This window comes from Rhinichthys klamathensis, unplaced genomic scaffold, assembly GCF_029890125.1.
Source record: "Rhinichthys klamathensis goyatoka isolate OS25496 unplaced genomic scaffold, OSU_Roscu_1.1 h1tg000850l_1, whole genome shotgun sequence".
NCBI lineage: Eukaryota > Metazoa > Chordata > Actinopteri > Cypriniformes > Leuciscidae > Rhinichthys > Rhinichthys klamathensis.
In genome coordinates, this window is record NW_026607224.1 from 96,245 (window position 1) to 113,766 (window position 17,522).

Genomic DNA, 17,522 nt, shown 5'->3' on the forward strand with positions numbered 1-17,522 from the left:
CGAACATATTCTTTGTACATAAAAAATGTAACAGTATTTATTTATGAATGTCTTCTTTTCTCATAAGCAAACGGTCAGAATTGTGGAGAATTGCTTGTGTATAGGACAATATGGTCTGTTACATATTTTGTTGCAGGAACTTCCAAGGTAACTTCTGATGTAATGCCTTTTTAACTTTAGTGATTTAAATGTTAAGATCTGTCTGATTTGACTTATAGAAATAAAGCCTGTTTTTTCTCCACAGTGTCTTTTTCCTTATTTTATTGCTTATTATATAGTTCTGTGATCATATTACTGTGGTTTCCGGAATTGTCTTGAATTGCTACATTCATGACCAGCTTGATCCAGTTATAAACTTCAGATCCGTTTTGCGTAACCTAAAGCCATGCCCACACTTGTTAAGTTGTTTCTTTACCAGAATCCTATAATCGTCTCTTGATTTTCTCTTTTTCTTTTTTTTAGCTGATGATTTTAAATTAATTCTTAAAAATATTATGTTTTAATTGTTTTCTAATGGACATTGTCAATATACCCAGTGTTTATTAACATGTTTATTAACATTTTAATTAGCTTTCATTTTTTACGTTTTCAGTTTTCATTTGAATGTTAATTTTAGTTTTTAGTAATTTTGCTATGTGCTTTTGTAATTTTTGTTTTATATATATTTCTATTTGGCTTTAATTTATTTAATTTCAGTTTAAGTTATTTTAGTATTTCAACTTAAATATTTCTAAGTTTTTAAAGTTGAAGTCTTTCCATGTTATATTTAATTTAATCTTTATTTAATTAATCATTAAAGTTTTAATGGTCAGTTAATTTTTTTAGTAGCTTTAGTTAACAATAATGACACTAATCGACCACATAAACAGGACAACTCTTTCAGCTTTTTAATTTTTTTATTTTCCTGTTTTTCTTATCTAAAGTTATATATATTTGCTATTACTAAGAAAAAAAGCCTAGTTTTTAGGCTGAGCTATTTCCACGGGTCCATCACTTATGGATACAAACTGCGTCTTAAAATGTTCAAGGATCCATATTTAGCTCCCAGAGCCCCAGGCCTTCTTTAAGCATGCATGCTGAGGAACATCTACTCAATGTTACCTTCATGCTCGAGGCTCTGTTCATCTTAATCACCACTCCCTGCATGCCCCCAACCCCCCACCCTTCGTCTCCATCTCTTCTTTGTCCTCACACAGCCCCTGGAATATTGCTTCAACTGCCTTGTATAAACCAAATAATCTCACAGGGAAGGTGAATATTTATGTGACAGAGCTCATTATCATTGTTGATGTCATTGTAAGTCCTCTTTCTGTCTGCAGGCTGAAGAAAGGAGCGCAGGAGGAGAGCTGCAGACCACCCATCTGTGCGGCTGTCTTGTCTGCCGTGAAGGATTGTAATTTTCATCCCAAAGTGAGTCGTCATTCCTCTGTTTTTGCGCAATTGCTGCATCTGGCTTTCATTATCTAAAGGGTGATTTCAGGAAATAAACATGCTTTGTGTATGACGTATAACATCTTTCTGGTTTGGTCCACTGTTTCTGTAAACATTAGCATGTGTGGTACTAGCTGGGCTGCAGAAACATCTGGCAGCTCTGTTGTTTAACACAATAGATAAATATTGAATTGCTGAGTCTAAATGATCAGGATATTGTTAGTCAAGACTCTGTTTACAGTGTGCTTATTTTAAATGATAATAACATGTGAACCACAGCCTTGGTTCATAAAACCATTTAAAAAATAATAATTGAATGCCAGTTTAAACTGATGTTATATTTATGGTATGAATAAGAGTAAAATTGCTGTACACAGAGGTGAAAAAAACATTTTCACTATAAACATTGTAGTAACTGGTAAATAAAAAAAAAACCTTCCTGCTTTATTAACACTTCAAGAGGTATATCCAGAAAGGCCTAATATAAAGTTGAAATCTTTACTAAACAAAAGATATCTGTGCTTTCTGCTCAGATTTGATGCTTGTTGAACACCCTATTTGTTGTGCTGTTTTTGAAAGTTTCATATTCATATATGAGTGTATTGAAATGGGCTTTCTCTTATAAAATACACCAATATTCATTTCATTTAATTGCTTTAAGCAATTGTATGAAACAATCAACATATCCATGTAATCAGGAGGTAATTCTGCGGTTCCCAGAAGTATCACCAAACCTCAAATGTCTGCTAAAATGTCTCAAATTCCCTTCAGGTATCTCAGACACAAACGCAGGCAAGAGGCATTAACAATGTCACATCAAGCATGAGGTAATAACCTCATGGCTGTGAAATGAATTTTTAATAGACCTTGTTATTAACACTTCAGTGGGTGCAGAGCTTGTGCATCTCTGTCAGCCTGTCACAGCTCGAGTGCTCAAAATCATCAATGCTAAGACCCCTTCAAAGTTATTTTGGTGCACTATTATTAACACACACACACACACACACACACACACACACCTAAAATATATAACACCTAATGCTGTAATCACACAGTTGTGTAAGGATCTAAGGATTTACATTTATGTAATGGAGTGTAAAATGTTATCGATATTACCGGTAGATCAAATTTGCTGTCATCTAAAGTTATCTTTAAAAACACTAATTATTTAATAACAGTTAAATGTAGTTTTTCAGCAAATCTGAAGATGAATATCCAATTTTCATACTGTAAATTTACTTGTAGCATGTAGAATGACTGATTTTAGTATAGTCAGCATCATCTGACTGCACAGGTATTTTGGGTATTAGTCTTTTACCCAGAGTTCTTGTAAACCGCAGTCCACATTAGTGTAACGTTTAACGTTATGAGGTGCAGATGATCTGTGATGCCATCAGACGACACTGCTGAATGTGTTATGTTTGTTTCCCCAGGCTGGACAATGGTCCGAGAGATATACTCATGACACCACTGAGACTTAAGCAACAATAGCGACAATGATCAGAGTCACACCCAGGATTCACAGGGTGGGAGAATACAGCTTCCCTGATCTTGACTAGTGCAAAATGGAGACTTTATTAGCTTCTGATATTCTATCTGTTGATAATGTGAGTTCAAAGCAAAGTAAGTAAGGTGTGGTACTGCATTTTTTAGATAAACACTCATCACTGATATCATATTCCAGTTTTTTGTCATATTTTTAACCAACACTAAGAATCCGACAGAAATATTACTGACCATGTTTCAATATTTTGCACTACATTTACTATTGACCTTGTAACCTTGTGACCTTTCAGTAATTCTGTTGCAGACCTCAGTGTAGCTCTGATCCATTTGTGGTCTGCAATGCACATGTTACAACAATTTGACTCATAGTCCCTCTGCCTTTTCTTGTCTCAATGTTTCCTTTTCAGTTTTCAGCTTGTACTCCACCTTGTAATTGTCACTACCTCTAGGCGAGGGTTTGAACAAAGCATTCCTAGGAAAGACATACCTAAGTCTAAATTTGCTTTCTCACGCTTTCTTTTTCTTCCCATATAGCTCTTTTCACACAGACACGCTTACTTTTTGCTATCATATGTTGACTCCAACTGAATCCTTAAATGACAGCCAGTGCTTGAATGAGTAAAGGCCTCTACACTGCAGACATGTGTTTCAGTGTATACCTGATAAAAGGTTATGTCATTTAGGAAGAAAGTTGTTTAAGCAATTTGCATCTGACGACAGTCTCAACAATGGGTTGTGCCATTTGCACACAGTTGATTGATATGTGGAGTGTTTCTGGCTCACAAAGAGGCCAGACATCAATGGACATGTCCCATTTGCCAGAGAATTCTCAGCAGGACTACCACAGACTCTCGGGCCTCCACTACACTTCCTCTTTCTCTGATGCGGAGGACTGCTGCGATGACATCACAAATACAAGCTCTTCCTCCTCCTCGGACTATCTCGGAATAGACTGTTGACACTTGTAGTTTTGTACTATTGCAGGTATTATTATTGTACTATTACTGACACCTTTTGCCAAATATTGCCATTCCCTTTGGCACCAAATTCAGTCACTCACCCAATGTCAATGAAATACGCTGAGGCCACGACAACGTCTACATTAAAACGACATTTGCGTTTCAAAACACTCTCTACACTAGCGTTTTCCAAAAGTTTCTCATCCACACTGAAGCATCAGAAAACGCTAAATTCACCTTACTGCGCATGCGTAAAACCTCATAATAGCTCACTGAGATGATACAGATGGAACAGATATAAATTTCTCATGCTATTCTTCTGGCAGGATCATTTTATTTTGCAAGATATCTCACCATTCACTGATGCATCCAGGTTGCACTCAGTCACCATTAGGCTATATGTTTGGTCTAAAATGCTCATGTTTTGCCACAGGACAGCAATTGCGAGTAAATTTTCTGTTATCTTTGCAGGACTGCGATATGAAGTGTACACAAAGTGACATATCTTTTTATAACAGTGTGAAAGTGAATAGCACATTACAGGCTATTTCACAGCACAGTTCCACACTACAACACGAAAGCGGCATTTTCGAATGTATCTACTTGGCAAAGCATTTTTAAAAAGCTCAGTTTTTGCAGGACAAAACGCTGTCTTAGTGTGGAGTGACAGAAGGTCAAAATGGAGAGAAAAAGATGCATTGGACAAGCAAGGCCTTAGTCTGCCCGAATTAAACCTTGTGTCTTGACTATGTGAAAAGGGTTCTGCTCTCATTATGTCCACAATGTTCCACAATTTAGTTCCTACTCCAATTTAAACAACAAACCCATCATTGTCAGGGAAAAACTACAATAGAATTCTATTCTATTATAGAATCACCCTTATTTTTATCATTGTGGCTGGAAATTCTGTTTGGAAATATGAATGTACATTCTAAAAAAATAAAGCATTCAATTATGTGAAAATTGTAATGCTGTTGCGGTTTCTTCTGGGAGGAACAAAAACATTCAAAATGAATATTGTGATTAAATGAGGTTTTTTTTAGATGCGGTCAGATTTACTATTGTTTGGCAAATTTTCACAGGGCAATCCAGCAATTTTAAAAGGAATCCATGCGATCTGGAATTTCATGTAAAGTAAAAAAAAAAAAAAAAAAAAATCACTTGCAGAATTCGCAACGGAAATTTGCTTTGGCATCGATCGTGGCCCAAATAAACAGCTGAAGAGTGGCCCAAGTTAGATTGTGTTTGCCTGGTGATCACGGAGAAGGAAGACGCAACTGACAGATGACTATCGGCCTGAATGTATTCATCTTCTCATATCAAATCAAATCACGTACAGATGACAAAACACCAACTTTTGTATATTAAAACTGGCGACGTCCTGGCAAGATCCTTGATTAGTTTACCGAGTTTCGTTGCTAGAGAACGACGTTCTTGCCATAGACATGGACAGAGCCATCTCATTGGAACTCAGTTGAGACAGTTGAAGCCCATTTTTAGCGATTTCTGAGCACTTCCGTTCCTGACGCGCAGACTCAAACCGACTCAAACTAAGCTTGATGACGTGAGCAACCTGTCTGACAGACGTTAATCTTCTAGTAGCTGTGCGTGAAAATTGCCAACGTTAATCTTGCAGAGACGGGGAACTTGAGCAAAACGTTCTTTGGCGTGAGTGAGCAGGAGTAAGTACTGCGTTGCTTTTATGGACTCATTATCTATGGGCTTCTCCCTTGACGGGACGTCCCCCCGATTGCCAGCGAGCTTCTCCTCCTGTCTGTACGGTAATTTCTGTACAGCGCGACAGAGAGTCGAGTGGTTATGACGCAATCGTTAGCCTATTTTTACTAAATCTGTTTCTACGGGGCCATAATGTAACATAGAAGGTAATGGAGCCCTTTATACATTGTCGTGTTTCTTTAGAAATAAATAATGGACAAATGGAGTCTTTAAACGCCTCAGATGTAAAGTTATTCGCTGTCAAAGTGACGCCAAAATGAATGGGAGTCAATGGAAATGCTAACGCAAGTGAAGTTCTGCTACAACATGGCGGCACCCGGCCGGCTTCAACTTCCGGTCGATGGATTACCCCCTTGGTTCTTGCCAGCCAGCCAGTACTTGTGACGTCACGTACAAAGTGTGAATTGACCAATCAGAATCAAGGATTGGAACTAACCGTTTTATAACCACACCTTTTATTTATTTATTTAAAATATCCATTAAACAGTTAATCAAAGTCTTAAACAAAAACTGTTTCAGTCTTTTTTATTTTATTTATTAATAATAACATCTTAAACTTAAAATAAGTGTGCTAATGTTGCAGTCACATAGTAATCTACCAATAGGAGCTCAAGAAAAAAATGCAAAAAAGGAAGAAGAAGAAAGCAACCAATAGCGTAGTTGAATAGGCTGAGGTGTGGACTGCCACAAACCTGCCACACATGACTAGCAGCCAAGGGGGTAATCCATCGACCGGAAGTTGAAGCCGGCCGGGTGCCGCCATCTTGTAGCAGAACTTCACTTGCGTTAGCATTTCCATTGACTACCATTCATTTTGGCGTCACTTTGACAGCGAATAACTTTATATCTGAGGCGTTTAAAGACTCCATTTGTCCATTATTTATTTCTAAAGAAACACGACAATGTATAAATGGCTCCATTACCTTCTATGTTACATTATGGCCCCGTAGAAACAGTTTTAGTAAAAATAGGCTAACGATTGCGTCATAACCACTCGACTCTCTGTCGCGCTGTACAGAAATTACCGTACAGACAGGAGGAGAAGCTCGCAGCCAATCGGGGGGACGTCCCGTCAAGAGAGAAGCCCATAGATAATGAGTCCATAAAAGCAACGGAATACTTACTCCTGCTCACTCACGATAAAGGACTCTTTGCTCAAGTTCCCCGTCTCTGCAAGATTAACGTTGGCAATTTTCACGCACAGCTACTAGAAGATTCACGTCTGTCAGACAGGTTGCTCACGTCATCAAGCTTAGTTTGAGTCGGTCTGAGTCTGCGCGTCAGGAACGGAAGTTCTCAAAAATCGCTAAAAGTGGGCTTCAACTGTCTCAACTGAGTTCCAATGAGATCGCTCTGTCCATTTCTTTTACTGTCTATGCTAGCAGCAGGTTACATGTGTTTTTCCAAGTATGAACCAAATATTAACCATAAGATAACATATTCCATGGTGTGCCATATCCATGCATGCCATATGATCCTCAGTTGTGTACTGTCATCTGGGCCATATACCACAATACAAATGATGATCCAAAAGAAAATTCCCTCCAATTCTAAAGCCATGGCTAAACATGGTGAAAATTTGGCCCACATGAGCTCTGCCATGTCATATAGGCCAGATGTGCCGACTGTCTTCTACACTTGTCCCAAAAGTCCTTGCTATAGTATAAAGCTTATTGGTGCTTCAGACACACTATTGACAATAGACATTGCACCTTTTGCCCGTAAAATTTCAGTAATTTTTCCTACTCATTTTATATTATCCAAGAGTATCATTTTAAAGCTCAGTTTCTAACATTTTAAAGCTGTGCTGTTTAAACCATTATAAAGTCGAGTCTAATAAACTTAAAGCTGCAGTAGGGAGTTTTGAGAAAACGTTGACTTAGCCTGAAAATTTGAACAAGCACAACTTACAGGCCCCACCCCCTTGCTCTCTGCTGCGCTACAGCCCTCCCTCCACAGCTCGTCCTCCACAGCGGAGCCTGTCGTGAAAGCGCAGGCTAGTAAACAGGCCCACCGATGACGGTGGATAAAAAGTTATATGGCACATTCACTAAAAGGGACTAAACGTCAACAATATGCTTTACATTGACTATGGCCTGCCCATACTTTGACTACAAACTTGGTCCTCAAATCATTATGTATTTTGCAATAGCCATGTAACTTTATAACGTTGCACTCTTTCTATAAGTTATAAATAGCTAGTAAGATAACGTTAATATAACGGTAACTAACGTTACAGTATGTAAGTAATTATTCTAGCGATATATAATGCTAGATAAGGTGTGCTAGTACATTATTTCAGCAACATGACAAGCCAGTGAATTAGCAGGTTTCAATTGTTGCTTAGCAGAGTGCGTGACATTTTAACATGTTATGCGGCTAGAGTTTTGACACCGAGTCAATGGGCTTTGTGTAATTCTTTCTTTTTCGCTTGTTTATCGTCATCAGTCTTTTTCCTTTTACCTCTTTGTTTTATGAGCAGGTGCCACTCGAGAATTGGCCGTTTAGGTTGTTTCTCCGTCATAAGCACAGCTGCAGCACGCCGGCAATCTTGAGTTTGAACGACGGCTCGCGCTCCGGCGCTCGCGCTGTGCAAGAGAGGGGTGTGATCAGCGCGTACACGAGCGTGATTGACACTGCTAAGACACTCCTCCCGGCTCTGATTGGTTGTTTCTGACCGGGAGCGTGTATTTCTTGCAAATGGCAATAGGACCACTGGGAGGAGCCAGAGGAGCTTGATTTTTACACAGATTATCTGTCTCATATTCTACTGTCAGGACATAATGACAGTTTTAGCAAATACATTTTTTCAAAAGTTACCTACAGCAGCTTTAAGTCACATGAGTTTAATACTGATTAATTCCCATCAAGGCTTCTGTGTTGCTACAGTTAATTGATTTAAGATCTGATTTAAAGCATTTCAAGTAAACTAATTAATCAGTTGGTAACTTTATTGTTGAAATTAAAGAGTTTATGTAATAAAGAACAATGCTTGCAGCTGTGGGAATAGAAAATTCTATTGACTAGAAATGCTGTCTACAGTAAGACTTTTGAAGAACAGAGGGTGGAAAGTAACAGCCCGGTTGAAATAAAGAAACTTGCACTGATGTTTGTTTCTTTTCCCATTTATTATCCTTGTTTATCTCCACAATACACCTTATTCGAGAGCTAAAACAAACAAACAAAACAATATTGGTATTTACAAGGAATTTACATTCATACAAAATGAAAAGAAACAATTGGCTATTTAACAACAAAATTATAGGACTAACATCTAATGTAAACAACTTAAAGTTACTCGTAAATCAAAAAAACATATAAAACAAGCAAAGGCAAGATATACCGCATATAAATGCATAACTCTTTTCAATCATGTACTAAAACAACCAAAGATGAAAATACAAAAATAAAACAACAAACAGCAACTACATGCCCTAAATTTATGCTCTTAAATTCCTTTTATTTTATAATTGAACTCTGTGACCATTTGTCTCCGTCTATGAGTGATCTTTCTCCTTCTACCCTTCACTCTCCCGTCTCTTTCCATACAACTACATTGTAGATTAAAAGTCTATATAGGCATAATAACTTAAAGAGGGCAAAATAACATTTCAAAATAAATAAACTAATATTACTAATAAGAAAATATAGAATTACTAAACATATTAGAATAATATATTAAACCCCCAAAACTACTGAATTAACTGAGGGTTATATTACACTTCTAATTTTGACTTTGGGGTTTTCATAGCTGTAAGCCATAATCATCAAAATTATAACAAATAAAGGCTTGAAATATCTCACTTTGCATGTAATGAGTCTATATATTAGTTTCACCTTTTAAGTTGAATTACTGAAATAAATGAGCTTTTGCACGATATTCAAATTTTTCGAGTTTCACCTGCATATGGCTTTCTCCACTGACATTCTAGTTGTTCAAAAGCTTTCCTAAGGAGACTTATTTTTGGAAGGCATGCTGTCTGACTCTGAGATGGTGAATGGGAATGTCCGACGTTGAGGAGAGCAATACATAAAACGCTACCATTCTGATGCATCGACTTGTAGATGACCCTTCCAGGCTCTTATAGATGACTCTTCCAATTCTTCTTCTGAATCAGTTTCTGGTTCAAACACATATGGCTGAATTAAACCAGTATTTCCAATTGCCATTGAGCAGCATTTACTACAGTAAAGTTGACCGAGTGGATCTCTGAGCTGGTGTGTGTGGAGGCGGGGCTAATGTGCATATTCATGAACTTTACGGAGTACATTCTTTTTCTTTTATAATTTTTTCTTCCAAATTATTGTACTGTTTTAGGCTTTATTTTAACATGTTGCTTGTGGCATCCAAAGCCATTATAAGAGCTTGAAAAACAACAACACTGGAGAAGCAGATTGGTATTTCATAGTTTATTTCTGTAAAAAAAAAATATAATATATATATATATATATATATATATATATATATATATATATATATATACATAATTTGAAAACTGATTGCAAACAATTTCAATTCCATATCACGCTTCAGCTGTCCTCCGGTTGATTGAGGTCTCAAGGCCCCATTTATACAAAATGAATAAACAAAAGTTGTTTATTATGATGTCTTCAACTGTATTACTACATGCTGTTTTACCACAATTATTGATATCATATTAAAAATACAAATGTCCAGCTATAATTTCCAGTATAGCTAATCATTGGTATCTGGGACCCCAAACATAAAAACAATTCTTTCCACAGTTTAAATTTGTATTCCAATTGAAATGTGGTGGAAGTTATTTTGTTAAAATGAATGTCTCACCCTATCCTCATATGGGACATGTGTGTCATCACATGGGCAGGAAGTCTGCACGTCAGTGAAAGTTTCTTGCCAGGTAGTGAGGGAATAGGCTGAACAAAACGGTCTGGGGTTCGCATATTTAAACTACTCCAAATAGGCTACGTCTCCATCATACACACACACACACACACACACACACACACACACACACAGTCAGTCTGTTGAAGTCAAAATGCTCGGGAGCGATGTACTGTTGTGCTTCATCTTCTACAGCACGCTCTTAATCTTAAAGATGTACATCATTGCTATTATTACGGGCCAAGTGAGACTTCGGAAAAAGGTAAGTTGTGGAACTTTTTATACAAATACTTTTCATTACTGCAAACACACCGCCAGCGACGAGACAGAATCACTGCAAGACAGTCGAGTTCTAAAATAAAGTGTTTATATTTCGAATAGAAATAGTTGGCATATTGCAACTCTCTGGATTAACTTCTAAAATAAACGAAGGTAGTTGGTCAGTGCTTTCATCCAATGGTTTGACGTCCTAGACAGATGTAAAACCAACGTGTTTTTACAGGCGTTTGCTAATCCCGAGGACGCCGAAAGACACGGAGGTGTGCAGTTCTGCCGCATCGATCCATATGTGGAACGCTGTAGGAGGTAGGAGTACAATTCTACACATCTAAATTCAACATATGTGATTTTATGTTTAATGCTACTAATGAGTGTTCGGTCCGTGTATCTTTTGGTCATTTGATTTCCTGTTTGGAATGGAATAACGAGAAATGAAATCCAGCTCGTTTATTCGTTTTTTTGTTTAGTTTAAAAAACGAAAAATTAGATTTTGGCTCGATTTTTCATTTTTCGTTTGTGGTTTACAAATCGGTTTATGGGTTCGATATTTCATTTGCACACGTGGGTGGCGCTGAAACGCCCCTTTCATCTGATTGGTCAAACCGCTCCGCCTTCAGTACAAGCTTTTCTTTCTGTCGGGCAGAATAAGAGTATTAATAAATGCACTTTAATAAAACAATGTCTGAAACCACCACTCACTGTTAACTACGCACAATATTTGAAGCAGAAATGTTGCTGGTAATGGGGGCTCTGCGACCCCAGTAATGTGAGCCACAGTAGACCTATGACAGATTATTTTAGCATTTCCCATTGATAAATACAGTGCAAATAGTTCCGTCTCTTTGGATAAAAGGGAAGTGGAAATAAAAATCAATAATAGGCTGAACTGTAACATGATAATATGTTCATAACATTTACCACTCTCGTATTTTATTTACATCAAAAGGTGTGTGTGTGACATGCACAGTATATGCCTAAATAATTTTGAAAATTGAATAGAAATAAAGTTTATATTTATAAATGTAAGCATAGGCTATAGCCTACTCGGTTCACATGAAAAGAAAGAGACAGAAAAGAGAGAAGCTAGAATCAGTGAACGTACAGAACGTAGGCTAGGCTACTTTCAAAATTAGCAGGGTTTGGGATTAATTAAAATCATGACAGTTGAAGAGCACGGCATACCTTTAAAATGTTATTAGTTTTATTATAAAACTAATACAATTTTATTACATACTGAATTGGTCGATGTTTCTCTGAGTTCTGTTTATTATGTTGGCTTGAGAAAGCATATATTTAAACGTTATTATTATTATTATGAGAAATTGACTCCGCCTAGAACTTTAATGCTTCACCAAACTCAGCTCAGACCTTCAGACTGGTCTGACTCGCTTATATCTTTTTCTAACTGGTCAGACTTACTTTCCCAAAAAAATCCATTGACTTGCGTTATCTGAGCAATGGGCGTAATACTTAATGCTGTCCACTAGAGGGGGCGACAGGATAATACGTCTTTCTACTCTTTTCCTGTTTGCATCAGTTGAAATGACAAATAAAAGCATGAATTTCATTCATAAATAGGCCATATCTGTGTATGAGAACAAGCTTTACATTTCAAGCTGTAAAACTAATTAAAACTTGAACCCTACTTCAAAGTTTGCCACTCTATAGTTTCTTTTAAGATATTGTTAGTTTTTGCATTTAATATTTGTCCATCTGGAACTTTTATTTGACATGAGCTCTATATTTTAAGATGTACTAGAAAAAATATGATTCAACAACAAAAACTCTGTTTTAACTCGGCAAATGTGTTTTCCTTTCAAGGCTATAGCCTACAAGTTAGCCTGCTTTTTGCCATGGCTTGCCATACTGCCCAGAATAAACTATATTTTCTCCACACGAGATGTTTAAAAACCCTGCATGTAGTTTTTGTGAAGACGAGCGCATATCTTACAATATCTTACAAAGGTTCTATCTATCTATCTATCTATCTATCTATCTATCTATCTATCTATCTATCTATCTATCTATCTATCTATCTATCTATCTATCTATCTATCTATCTATCTATCTATCTATCTATCTATCTATCTATCTATCTATCTATCTATCTGTCGGACTGACTATATGAAAAACTTGAATGCAAACATTTATGCACAAATATATCTTAAATAACAGTTTAAAAAAAGGTGGTCTGCTATATTTCACAAAGGAAGCCCATTTGTGTGTTATACGAGAAGGACATTCTGAATATTAGCCTACTGTAAAATTAGCTGGTTTACGTAAAAATGCGGATTGATCATTGCACAGTTATTCCAGACGCCTCCCGGTGCTATTCGTATAGGAATTGTGTAATCACAGATTATGAACGGATGTTTTACACAACAACAAGGATATATTCCCATTGGGTTTTCATGTTTTATGGGAACTTTAGACATCATGATTTGTATACTGTACAAACTGTGTTATCCCCTAACTCTAATGTAACCGTTATGGGTAGGTCATCTACGGACATCTAATGTTACGGACATATTTTATCATGGTACAGTTCAGTTATTGATTTTTTTTTTTCCTATTCCCTTTTATCCAAAGAGACGGAACTATTTGCACTGTATTTATCAATGGGAAAGACATCATGCTAAAGTAATCTGTCATATGTAGGCCTACTGTGGCTCACATTACTGGGGTCGCTTGCAAGTCGCAGCAGCACGAGTTACGTGACCAGCAATATCTCTGCTTCAAATATTGTGCGTAGTTAACAGTGAGTGGTGGTTTCAGACATTGTTTTATTAAAGTGCATTTATTAATACTCTTATTCTGCCCGACAGAAAGAAAAGCTTGTACTGAAGGCGGAGCGGTTTGACCAATCAGATGAAAGGGGCGTTTCAGCGCCGCCCACGTGTGCAAATGAAATATCGAACCCATAAACCGATTTGTAAACCACAAACGAAAAATGAAAAATCGAGCCAAAATCTAATTTTTCGTTTTTTAAACTAAACAAAAAAACGAATAAACGAGCTGGATTTCATTTCTCGTTATTCCATTCCAAACAGGAAATCAAATGACCAAAAGATACACGGACCGTGTTCAGTCCCCATTCACAACAAACCTGGACAATGTTAACAAATGCATTTGTTTTGGCATATTAGGCTAATGCATGCCACATTTATCTCTAACTGTATCGTATAGCTACTAATGAAACAAGATTTCAAGATCTACATATTTTTTTGTTGTTGAAATTTCTACATTGTACAAATATCAAGACAATATTGTTAAAATTCCCTTGTGTAAGTGAAAGTTTGAGTCACCTTAATTTACATTCAAAAATGATGTTCCCATATGTTCCTGTGTGAAACATACTATTATATAAATATAATTTGTTTTACACAGGAACATATTGGGAACATCATTTTTTAATGTAAATTAAGGTGACTCAAACCTTTACTTACACAAGAAAAAATATATATATATATCTACTGTATACTGTATATAATTATATAATTTTTCAAAATTAGTGTTTCTTGTTTCTAGACTTTACATGTCTATAGATATGTTTTTACAGACTGTAATGGTGTGTTTCACAGTTATCAATATCACAAATATATATTTTAATGCTGCTGCGATGATGTTTCTAATACAGCAGCTGACAAGTTTGGCAAATTTGACATTCTTTCTTCTGACTGCTGTAATCAATCTCTTGCTTATTTTGTAACTTTTTTGGAAAGTCATGGAAATGCTATCATGGATTTTTTCTTTTGCTATTGGAGCAAATGGGAATACAAATTATATTTGCTGTTGTCTCCCGTTCACCACTAAGTCTACCCAACTATGACAACTTCCGCTTCTGAAAACTCTGCAAATGTGAAAAGGGCCCATTCATTGGATATGTATTGCTTCAGTCTTGTTCCCACTAGGCCCATTTAGTGCAGGGTGTCTGGTAGATTAGTTATTTTCTTTAGCACTGTCGAAGTCTTCAGAAAAGGAGTACTGGTATGGCTCTGTGTAAAAGTTCAAAGGCCCTATAGGAAGCATCATGCTTAATTCATAATGGACTGCATGTAGCTAAGATCTTTAATTTGCCCATTTGTGTAATAATTATTAGTCAGTCGCCATGCCTGTTTGTTCGAATATGTTTCCACAGTATCAATAGCCTACCTGTATGTGTGTATGTGAGAGCATGTGAACAAAGAGAGATTTTATTTTGAAACTACACACTCTAAAACAATCATAGACTTGGCTGCCTGTTAGGAAACATTCATCGTACTTTAAGCTGCAGGGCTCTTAGTGTTTGGCTTTCCTAACTTATCATCAGGAAACTTGCCTGTTCTGCCCATTACAGACCACTCCAACCTACATCTGCACAATCGGAAAATGATAAAGATGTTATTTCAGTAGACTGCTCTGAAATCACTTAATGGCACTGGAAAAAAGTCTTGTTTTCTGTAAGTGGTTCATTTAAGATATTCATATGTGATCTTAAGTTGCCAGATTGGTAAAATGTGATACGGTAGGACTTGTCAGCAAGTCCTGACAAGACCATTATTTGACCTTAATTGCAATGCATTCACAAAGGTATTTCACTACAACTCAGGTTTGCGTATTTGTTTTATAATCTCTTTGAACCTCGTGCATACAATCAGATTTTGTATTAGGATAAAAGCTAGAACATTTTTTAAGGAAGGATGTGGAAAATGGTGAATAACAAATAAGTAAAAGTTATTTCTGCTTTTAAAATTAAATACCAGCAGAATATGGTTATAATGGAAAGTCCTTGTTGGGGCAAAAAGATAAGGAGGAAGCTGTGTAATGCAGGATTTCACAACGATGACTGTCTGCTACGTAACAAACAGTGAGAAAATAATGGGAAATTTGACCATCATGTGTTCATGGTGGTATGAATGTCAACATATGATTAATTCCTTTAAAGCTGGTACAGGAAGCACTTCTGATTGCTGTGATCCGTTCATGCGATGACGCACTGCGTGAGTGATTCGTAGTGAAAGTAAATTTATATTGCAAGATTGTGTGATGTTGGCAATGTTTACTGTCCTGGCTTGCTGCCATTAGACAGAGCCAGACAGTTTACAGTCCTGATCAAAGCCAGATGTTGAGCGTACATACCTCAGCTCCATAGAAAAGCAGCTTTCCATAATGTATTTCGGCAGTCTGGAATGTTAAAAATGCCTCAAAGGGCTATTCATTCAAATACAGTGTTTAGAGAATAACATTACCTAGAAGTAGTTGAAAGAGAGGCTTAAATGACAATGTGGGAATGCATGAGAGTTGTGGTCAACACTTGAAAAGATCTTACTCACGATGAGCTATGATTAAACAAGCATGGTCATGTTGCTGTAGGCTACATCATTCATAAATGGCAACAAAACTCTGTTTTCTATTACCAAAGTCATGTCTTATACATGTTTCCAACAGCTTTCAGCAGTTCTCCTTATTCTTCCTCCACACCAATGCACGCTGTTAGTGTTTACATTACAATTTCCAAAGGTTTTCCTACATTAATTTGACAATGTTTGTGTGTGTGTTTTTTTTTTTTTTTTTTCAGAGCACACCACAATGATATGGAGAACATTTTCCCCTTTTTATTTCTCGGAGCCATCTACTCCATGACAGGCCCCTCGTATGCAGTAGCACGACTTCATTTTCTGGTCTTCTTCCTGGGTCGAGTTGTTCACAGCATAGCATACCTGTTGGCACTTAAAGCACCGACGCGTTCATTTGCCTATGTCATCGCTCAGGTGCCTTGCGTTTCCATGGCAATACAGATACTCATGGACGTAGCCTCATTCGCATAACCCTGTCAAATATGGAATCCTGTGATTGGTTAAGACTTCTAGTTACAACTGTGATGCGGAATGCTACTTTGATGGACTTACAGCATCTCAACATCTCACTTTTCACTTTAGAATCAGACTTGATTGATGACTGACAATTAATAGCTCTGCTCTTAAAACACAACATTCATTGTCATTTTAGTACTGGTTTTTATGCCATGTGTATTGTTGCATTACCATTCAAATGAACGTTGTTTAATGTTATTTTCTCCCCCCATGATCAGGTTTGCATATTCTCATCATATTTATATTATTTGAAACAACCAAGGACAATAACGATAAAGATATAGTTCTAAAAATCGTTTTAAATATAAAAGAATAACAGAGTCCACACCGCAACTATAATGATAACGGCATTGGGAAATGGTATTGTTGGAATCAATTTCAGAACAAATTTTTCCAGCTGATGAACTATAAAAACATTATCAGTCAATCAGAATCCACTCTGCTTTAAAGAGCTCAAGCATTTAAAGCTGCAGACGAAAACATGCTTAGAATGAACAGGACGATCTCATCCGTTGCTGTGGACGCTAATATAGTTATTATCATAGTTATGTTCTTGGTGTGAATAGGCCCTTACTCACCTTGAATGGACCTCCAGTCTATAGCGCAGCCATTATTTACAAGACTTTCCGTGACAAACACCATCTTTTCACTTTCATACTGCAAAGTTTACGCAAGTAATAACTGCTGAGGTCCATGTGACTGTTCCACAATAACTTTCCAAACTTGTAAAAATTCCTTTGTTATTGAACCATAAGCCCTGCAGAGCCCAGACCTTTCAAATTTATTGTAGCGTAACGTTAAACAAATGCTGTTGTCCTTCCTCTTTGCCCACTGGGCTTTGGGTTTTACTGCATTTCGAACACCGCCGGGGGCTTTGCCTGTCCTCAAGAATGC

General features: G+C 36.9%; 1 protein-coding gene across 1 annotated transcript; it reads left to right on the forward strand.

Moving 5' to 3' along the window:
• The first annotated feature begins 10,623 nt into the window (after positions 1–10,623).
• ptges (prostaglandin E synthase) lies at positions 10,624–17,317 on the forward strand. Its single transcript, XM_056243843.1, has 3 exons — positions 10,624–10,759; positions 11,000–11,082; positions 16,334–17,317. Exons 1-3 carry the CDS (start codon positions 10,652–10,654, stop codon positions 16,581–16,583), a joined length of 441 nt encoding a protein of 146 aa, XP_056099818.1. The 5' UTR covers positions 10,624–10,651; the 3' UTR covers positions 16,584–17,317.
• Positions 17,318–17,522: the final 205 nt, after the last annotated feature.